Here is a 9,010-nt window from a genome sequence, read left to right as displayed (position 1 = left end):
AACTTTGAAAAGATTAAATTCACGTTTGGATGGAAACTTAGCTAATGTCTCTGTGTGGAGTTTGCATGTTCTCCCTCTGTCTTTGTGGGTTTCCTCTGTGTGCTCTGTTTTTTTCAACAGTCCAAAGTGAATCAGATAAAGTCGTTTTAATGTAACCTGTGAGTATGTGTTTGAATCTGTGTGAGTGTTTCCCAGCACTGGTTTCTGCGAGAGTTACACACTCTCTCTATCAGGTTGAAGCAGGAAAGGATTTTGCTGGTAAACATATGCCAGATTACTTTTGTCATGGCTGATACCCCTGATAGAGAAGGAAACTGAATGAGCTCTAAATAGAATGTAGGATACAATAGGTAAATAGAATGTGTTACTGTTTGTGTGCCAGGCTAGCAGTTTTTACAGTTTAAAGAAACCCCACAGGACATCAACATGACATCAGATTGATGTTGTACCCCAACGTCATGAGACAGTTCAGAACCAACCTCATGACCTCAGAACCAAATGCCAGGCTAATGTCAATGTAGATGCCCTTTGGTTTCCATGAACGAGACAGAGAGTTTCTGACGGGTGCTTGATTCTTTATTATGCTCAAGACGAGAGCCATTAAACTTTCGTTGCGTAGCACCGTGAAACTACACAAAGAAACAACAAAAATCAATAAAAACAACTCGTATACAGAATAATATGACAAATAAAGATATAATGTACAGAGCGACATATGAAAGTGAAACAATGAAGTATATGAAGACAGTTTGAAACAACTAATAAGAAGGCAGAGCTCACGATTAACATTACATACAAATGAACTCATGTGACTTAAATATTAACTTCACATACCTCGCTCCGCTTTCCCAAAGGGTTCTATTAAATAAATTGTGCAGGATTAAGCCTCCTTTTTCCGTAAATCGCACAGCAACGTGTGTTCTCTTCGCTCCTGCTAGCCTGATTAACCTATTAGTCACCTAGGCTACCGAAACACGTGACATGCTCTGATGCTCTAAAATTATTTAAAGGCATATAATGATTTAGTGGTCACTTACACTCCCACCAATCATTTTATGATGAATTGAAAGAACAAACTGAAATTAATCAGAACATGATTTTGAACTATAACATGACCACGTTTACTTTTCATGACTATCAAGTATTTCAGAAATAATTATTTGGTCTGATGAGAGTGTATCATCCCAGTTACTAACAGTCAGTCTTCTTCAAGAAGTACAACTAATTTCTGAATCGGTCTTTCAATGATTGAGAGCTTGGGGGCCTGATTACGTTTGTTAGTGAGCTTTCGTTCTGCTACTCGTACCTTTACTCGTCTCACAAATCCATCACTCTCTTTGACAGTTTCAACCACTCTGCCCAACTGCCATTGACTTCTTGGGAGCATATCCTCTTTGATTATTACAACATCATTTACTCTGAGGTTTCTGCGAGGAGTGTGCCACTTTTGGCGTGTTGAAATGTTAAGCAAGTATTCCTTCTTCCAGCGACTCCAAAATTGCTCAACCAAGTATTGGACTCTTCGCCATCTTTTCGTAGCGTACATGTCTTCTTTAACAAATTTTCCTGGAGGTGGAAGTGCAACATCAGACTTCATAAGTATTAGGTGGTTTGGAGTTAGAGGCTCTAGTGAATTTGGATCATTAATGCCATCTACTGTAAGCGGGCGACTGTTAACTATGGCCATTGCCTCATAGAACAATGTTCTAAGTGAAGCATCGTCAAGTCTACCAGGACACAGTGCAATTGTGGCATTAAGTACACTGCGCACAGTTCGTATTTGTCGTTCCCAGACACCTCCAGTGTGACTTGCAGAAGGAGCATTAAAGGCAAACTCACATTGTTTCTCTGCGAGAAAGACTTCCAGAGTTTTGATGTCGACTTGTTTCAGGCAATCTTTGAATTCGTTCCTGGCCCCGACAAAGTTTGTACCTTGATCACAATAAAGTTTGCAAACTGCTCCTCTGAGGCTTATAAAGCATCTCAATGCATTGATGAAGGCATCTGTGGACAAATCTTCAATCATTTCAATATGAACTGCGCGAGATGACAGACAAGTGAATATTAGACCGTATCGCTTGTATTCTTTGCGAGCTCTCTTCACGACAAATGGCCCAAAACAGTCCATGCCACAAAATGTAAAGGGAGCAGATACTTCGACACGCTCCTTGGGAAGTTCGGCCATTCGTTGTTCTTCTGTCGGTCGTCTAAGTCTTCGACACTGCACACACTTGTGTATCAGCTTAGCAACTGATTTGCTACCTCCAATGACCCAGAATCCATTCATTCTAAGCTGCATTTGAGTTTGAGTTCGACCCTGATGGCAAATTTTGGCATGATAATGTGACAGAATTAGCTTGGTGATGTAACTATCCCTTGGTAGAATCACAGGATGTTTGAGGTCTTGACTGAGTGATGACTTCTTCAATCTTCCCCCTACCCGAAGAAGACCTTTGTCCAAAACAGGATCCAGTTGATACAACGCACTAGAATTTGGAAGAGCATTCGCATTTTCAATCATTCTCATTTCTTTGGAAAATGCTTCCTGCTGCATGAGCTTGATCACCACTTCAGCAGCTCTCTGACGCTCCTCAACAGTTATATGGTCAGTGGAGCATTTCTTTTTCAATCCAAGTCTTTTTATCCTTGCCACAACCTTCAGAAGCATTGACCAGCAAGAAAATCGTCTGAAACGACTTAAAATGTCGGAACTGTCACTAACTGTGGTCACAAATGTTTGGACTGGTTTAACTTCGGGGTCACCAACAAGCAAATTGGCAGAGGTATGTGGTGTTGGATTCACTTCTTGTTCCCACAGAAATTTGGGACCTCTTAACCAGGTTGAAGTAGCAATGTCAGAGGCATGAAACCCTCGAGAAGCATGATCAGCCGGGTTCTCTAAGGTATTAATATAGTACCACAGGCTTGGATCTGTAATGTCCCTTATGAGTTGCACACGGTTAGCAACGAATACATGAAACCGTCTTGCTTCGTTATTAATATAAGCCAAAACAACCTGTGAATCTGTCCAAAAGAATTCTCTGTCAATCTTCATTTCAAGCTCTGTCTTTAGCATGACACTTATCTTTGCAGATAGAACAGCCGCCGCAAGTTCCAGTCTTGGTATACTTGTGACTTTTGTAGGTGCGACTCTAGCCTTTGCCATTACCAAACTGCAGTGCATTTTACCTTTGTCATTTTTGAAACGAAGATAAGAGCAAGCTCCATATCCAATGTTGCTCGCATCGGAGAAGTGGTGCAGCTCCGTTTCAATGATCTCATCGAAGGTGTCAGGGTGATAACATCTTGGTATGACAACTTCTTTAAGCCTTTGAAGTCCACCTTTCCAATCCTCCCACCGTGAATACATGTCTTCTGGTAGCTGATCATCCCATCCAATGTTTTTCCGACATAGTTCCTGCAGAATGCACTTTCCCTGAAGAATAAATGGTGCCACAAACCCAATCGGGTCGAACAGGGAACTAATGACAGACAAGATTCCACGGCGCGTCGATGGCTGATCTTTATAGTTGATGTTGAATTGAAAATTGTCATCCCTTGTTGACCACTGAACACCAAGTACACGTCCTGTTGGTGTTGCTTCAGGGTTTAAATTGAGAGGTTTAGAGACAATATCCCTTTCAGATGGGTCTATGCAGCAGAGAACATCTTCCTTATTGGAGTTGAATTTATGAAGCCGTAAACCTCCTTGTTTACAGAGTGCTTGAGCATCAGTAATTAGTTCCTTGGCTTCATCAATTGAACGAACACTGGCTAGCCCATCGTCTACATAGAAGTTTCTTTTAACAAACTCTGAAGCTGTTGGGTGTTTAACTTCGTACTGCTGTGCCAGGTACTTCAAACCGAAATTGGCACACCCAGGAGACGATGTAGCGCCAAAGAGATGGACTGTCATGCGATAGTCTTGAGGCTCTTTCTCCCAGTCTCCATCCTCCCACCATAAGAACCTCAGATAATTACGTTCGTCTGGAGGAACAAGGAACTGGTGAAACATCTTTTCTATATCACAGGTGACTGCGACTAGCTCCTTTCTGAAGCGGCAGAGTACTCCAACTAATGAATTTATTAGATCAGGCCCAGTCAACAGAGTGTCGTTTAGAGATATACCACTAAACTTAGCTGAACAGTCGAACACAACCCTCAGCTTACCTGGTTTCTGAGGGTGGTATACTCCGTGGTGTGGAATATACCATACAGTCTCTCCTTCTGATATCTCAGGGGCTAGTTCAGCATCACCTTTGTCAACGACTTCCTTCATGAAGACTTTGTAGTCATCCGAATATTGCTTGTTAGATTTGAGCTTTTTCTTCAATTGCTGCAGCCGGGCAACTGCCAGCCTTCTATTATTTGGCAGTGATGGTTGGCTGATACTCTTGAAAGGGAGGGGAAGTTCATAATGTCCATTATCCTTCTGTTTGATGTTGGTACTGAGATGTTGAATGAAACGAACATCCTCTTGAGACACACTTTTATCCTCATAACCTTTCTCATTAAAATCTGACTCAAGAATTTTCAAGACATCATTGGGTGATGGAACAAATATCTCCTTGACTGCAACTCTGTGGACAAAGCTCTGATTTCCCTGCCTGTCTAGGTGTGGATTAGAGAGACCTATAATGCTCCAACCAAGTTCAGTTCTTTGTGCGAATGGTTCATTTTCATGACCAATTATAACTTCAAGGGGAGCTAGAGCTGAAGGGCAATCATATCCGATTAATAATCCGACTTCGCAGTTCTGCAGTGGTGGCAATTGATTGGCCAGATGTTTTAGGTGAGGCCACTCCAGTGCTGTGCTCTTCGTTGGGATATAGGACTTATCAACAGGAATGAAGTCTCTTGTATATGCTTGCCGTAACTGAATGGAGTTTGCTGCTTGGAGTCCTCTAACTTGCAGACCGCAAACCCTGTTACTTGCCGTTATAGTATCCACAGCTGTCATAGTGCTTAATCTAAGTTGAACTGGTTGCTTGACTGCATTTAGATCATCAAGAAGATCTTCCAAAATGAATGTTGAGTCACTCTGCGTGTCCAGTAGCGCATAAGTGAGTACTTCCCTTTGAGGCTCTTCCACTGTTGAAATAAGGACTGGCACAATACTGGAAGTAGCAGAAGAGCTTTGTGTGAGTGCATGGGCCATAACTTTCTGAACTTCCTGACTTGCTTGTACTTCTGTTGAAGTTTTATTTAATGGTTTTGGAGACACCATATGTCTTTCTTCATGTAAGCATGTGGGGTGATTGCGGCCACATGTTCCACACTTATGTCGTCTTCTGCATTTTTTTACAATGTGCCCTTTCCTGAGACACCCATAACAGAGCTGATTTTCTTGAATGAAGTTCTTCTTGTCTTCAATGGTTTTTTCTCCAAATGCAGAACATTGGACAATGCTGTGGTTTTCATCTTTACAGACAATGCATGATACTTTTGACTTTACGCTAGATGTATTAAGCCCTTTAGAACTGAACTCTTTCACGTCAGTCTTTGTACTGAGCGCCTTAGCTCGCTTGGGAAACTTTTCATCTGAATTTTTCATATTCATGAATGGGGAAGTAATGGGGTTACAAGCTATTCTAGTTTCCTTTTGCAAGAACTCTGTAAAACACTTGAAACTTGGATAGTCCCCTGATGCATCTAATTCTTCCGTCACAATTCGATTCCACTTGTGTACAACCCATTCAGGAAGTTTCTTTAGTAGCTTGTAGTTTTCTTCACAGTCATTTAGAATAGATAATCCCTTAATGTGTGGCATTGCCTCAGCACATCCTTGCAGGAAATCTGTGAAGTCTCGCAGTGCAAGTGGGTCATTTATTCCAATTTTGGGCCACCTCATCAGCTTGTCTCTAAAGGCTTTTTGTAGTATGAATGAATTCCCATATCTATCTTGCAGGACCTTCCATGCTCCATGGTATGCATCCTCTGAATTTCTATAGAAATATCCCTCCACAGCCTTACGAGCTTCTCCAACAAGGTACTTTTTAAGATAGAACATCTTCTCACCAGGTGGGAGGGGCTTTCTTTCTATAAGAGCTATGAAGGACATCTTCCAATCTATGAATTTCAATGGATCACCAGCGAAGATCATGGGTTCAGGCACAGGCAGTCGATGTGTGCTTAGTGAGTCTGCTATTGCTTGAGCTAAAGAAACATTATTCTGAGATGGCTGGGCTTCATGCTCTGCCTTGAATGTTTGCTGAGGCAAGAACAATTCAGCTTCTGGGTTTAACTGAAATCTGTGAATGCTAGAATCTATTTCTTTATCACCAAATTGACTGATCCCTTCAAGATCATTGTACACTTTCACACGAGCTGCTGCTACTTTTACTTCCTTGTCTACTTGCAACTGATGCAGCCGTTTTCTTTCTTCTTCAAGCTTTAGCTGCATTTCTACCTCTCTTTGCTTTATTTCTGCTAGCATTTTAGCTTCAGAAAGCTTCCATTCACTCTCCATTTTATTAAGCTTTGCTTGTTGATCATGGATTTCCTGCATAGCTTTAGCTTGCTCTTGTTTTGCTGCAAGTTCAGCTTCTGCTTCAGCTCGCTTACTTGATATCTTGGAAGAGGTCTTTGACTGATTACCTGATCCTAGCGATGACTCTGACATAACTGTGTTTGTTTTTGTGCATCCAAAGATTGATCCATATTCATCTTTATTTAAGACTTGTCTCACTCTTTCCTTCACAAGCTCTTCATTGTAATCTTCACCTATTGTCTCCAGCCGCTTACTCACAAGATCAATAATTTCAGCAGTCAGTGCAGCACAAGCATCCATACGATTGACAATGTCTGGAGATGTAGCATGGTTACGCAATATTGGCTCATAATGCTGATGGACTAGATTACATTGATTTTGAATGTCTTGCTGAATTTGTTCTAGATTCTCACGTGAACAGAACATTTTTAATGTTGATCTACAATCTTTTGCAGTCTCTTTCCAACTGTTATAAGCTTTATGGAAAGCTTTCTCTTGTCGCTTGGCTTCCTGTTCACGCATTTCCAGACCCCTTTCTGTGAAGCTTCTTTCACGTGTGCTTGATCTGACCTGCTGCACAACTGGGTTGCTTATTTCTACTGTTGGGAGTGACATTTCATCTGCTTGTTTGACTGCATGCGCTTCTTCATGTGTACTATGTGTATCTTCCATAGCCTCTTCAGCGTGTACAGCTTCCATAATTAAAGAGGAACTTAAGCAGTGAATAATAACACTCTCACCAGACCTCTAGCACGTAAGCACCCAAATAAATTAGCAAACAAGATCAATATAAATGCAAACAGCAGTATATGACATCCAAAATATTAGCTTGTAACAGGAATAACAAGGAAATGTCAGTTTTCAAATAAGTACAGCTAACATTAAGACTGATTGTAATTTTTCTAATGCTAAATAAAATAAATTAAGTTCTTTTTTTTTTCCTTCTCTTAAATTCTACTCAAATAATGTAATTCAAATCTTAAACTATAAAGTAAATGTTCTTTATAACATTATTTATTTGCTTTTATTTAAAGTCCTTTGTAAATTTAACCTTTTAACTCAAATGTCCATAAAATATTTGCTTTTCCTTTAAAGCATTAAAATTACTAAGTTCAAGATGACTTGATGCTGCTTACGTAGGAATATGTTGTTCTTAAACTCTCTTGCCACTCAAAGTCTCCCACTGTATCTGCAACAGTGAATGACAGCACGCGCGCCACCTCCGACTAGTATGGGTAACTGCAGCCTCCGATCAGCCTGTGCGATGACGTCACGACCCTGCCAGCTGCCAGCCTGCGTCTCGATGAAACAGATGCGTGGTTCCTTTAAGCGACGAGTTTCACTGTAGATGCCCTTTGGTTTCCATGAACGAGACAGAGAGTTTCTGACGGGTGCTTGATTCTTTATTATGCTCAAGACGAGAGCCATTAAACTTTCGTTGCGTAGCACCGTGAAACTACACAAAGAAACAACAAAAATCAATAAAAACAACTCGTATACAGAATAATATGACAAATAAAGATATAATGTACAGAGCGACATATGAAAGTGAAACAATGAAGTATATGAAGACAGTTTGAAACAACTAATAAGAAGGCAGAGCTCACGATTAACATTACATACAAATGAACTCATGTGACTTAAATATTAACTTCACATACCTCGCTCCGCTTTCCCAAAGGGTTCTATTAAATAAATTGTGCAGGATTAAGCCTCCTTTTTCCGTAAATCGCACAGCAACGTGTGTTCTCTTCGCTCCTGCTAGCCTGATTAACCTATTAGTCACCTAGGCTACCGAAACACGTGACATGCTCTGATGCTCTAAAATTATTTAAAGGCATATAATGATTTAGTGGTCACTTACAGTCAATGTCCAACGTCCAGCCTAAAATTAACCAAATATCAACATCTAATGATGTTACAGCTTGACATTGTGTAGACGTTACCATCATGACATCTATCAGATGTTGGATTTTGGTTACCATACCTGATGAATAAATGTCAGTATTTGACGTTGGATTGTAATCACTTTCTAACACAACCTAAAATCAACCAAACATCAATGTCATTATTGGATGTCAAAATAACACTGTCCTTAGAAGCTGGTTGACATTGAATTTTGGCCACCTGATGTCAAAACCTAAATCTAACCTAATATTAACGTCTTATGACATCATGTGCCCGTAGGACACTATGTGCCTGCACACATACATCCTGTAATCCTCCACTGATTTTTTAGTTTCTTCGTATTTGTCTATGCCAATCAAAATGTCACCATTTTCACAAAATTGCGATTTAAAGACAAAAAAAATAAAAAATCACATTTTCAGGCCCTCCAAAACATGGCATCATATAAACTAATGGCTAAAACAGAGAAGTTTCAGTTTGTTAAAACCAATGTGACATAAACACAACAATAATCACTCTCAGGAAACATCATTCCCTGTCAATCCCTACAGTTGAATTCTTGTCAGTTAACAAGCAATACCACTTAAGCCATTACTAAAATCTTTTCAACAC

General features: G+C 40.3%; 1 protein-coding gene across 1 annotated transcript; it reads right to left on the bottom strand.

The window, feature by feature from the left end:
* Nucleotides 1-554: 554 nt before the first annotated feature.
* On the bottom strand, nucleotides 555-8,356 carry LOC141376562 (uncharacterized). Its single transcript, XM_087273466.1, has 2 exons — nucleotides 8,152-8,356; nucleotides 555-7,946 (listed from the first exon to the last, which is right to left on the bottom strand). The coding sequence occupies exon 2, from the start codon at nucleotides 7,187-7,189 to the stop codon at nucleotides 1,199-1,201; it is 5,991 nt and encodes a 1,996-aa protein (XP_087129592.1). The 5' UTR covers nucleotides 7,190-7,946; nucleotides 8,152-8,356; the 3' UTR covers nucleotides 555-1,198.
* Nucleotides 8,357-9,010: the final 654 nt, after the last annotated feature.

This window comes from Danio rerio, chromosome 11 (assembly GCF_052040795.2).
Source record: "Danio rerio strain M-AB ecotype USA chromosome 11, GRCz13ab, whole genome shotgun sequence".
Classification (NCBI taxonomy): Eukaryota; Metazoa; Chordata; class Actinopteri; order Cypriniformes; family Danionidae; genus Danio; species Danio rerio.
Note: the sequence above shows the minus strand (reverse complement) of the source record. Positions and strands in the feature narration are given on the sequence as shown.

Excerpts from the sequence above, each read along its gene's own strand:
- LOC141376562 (XM_087273466.1), bottom strand. The coding sequence starts at position 7,189 with ATGGAAGCTGTACACGCTGAAGAGGCTATGGAAGATACACATAGTACA.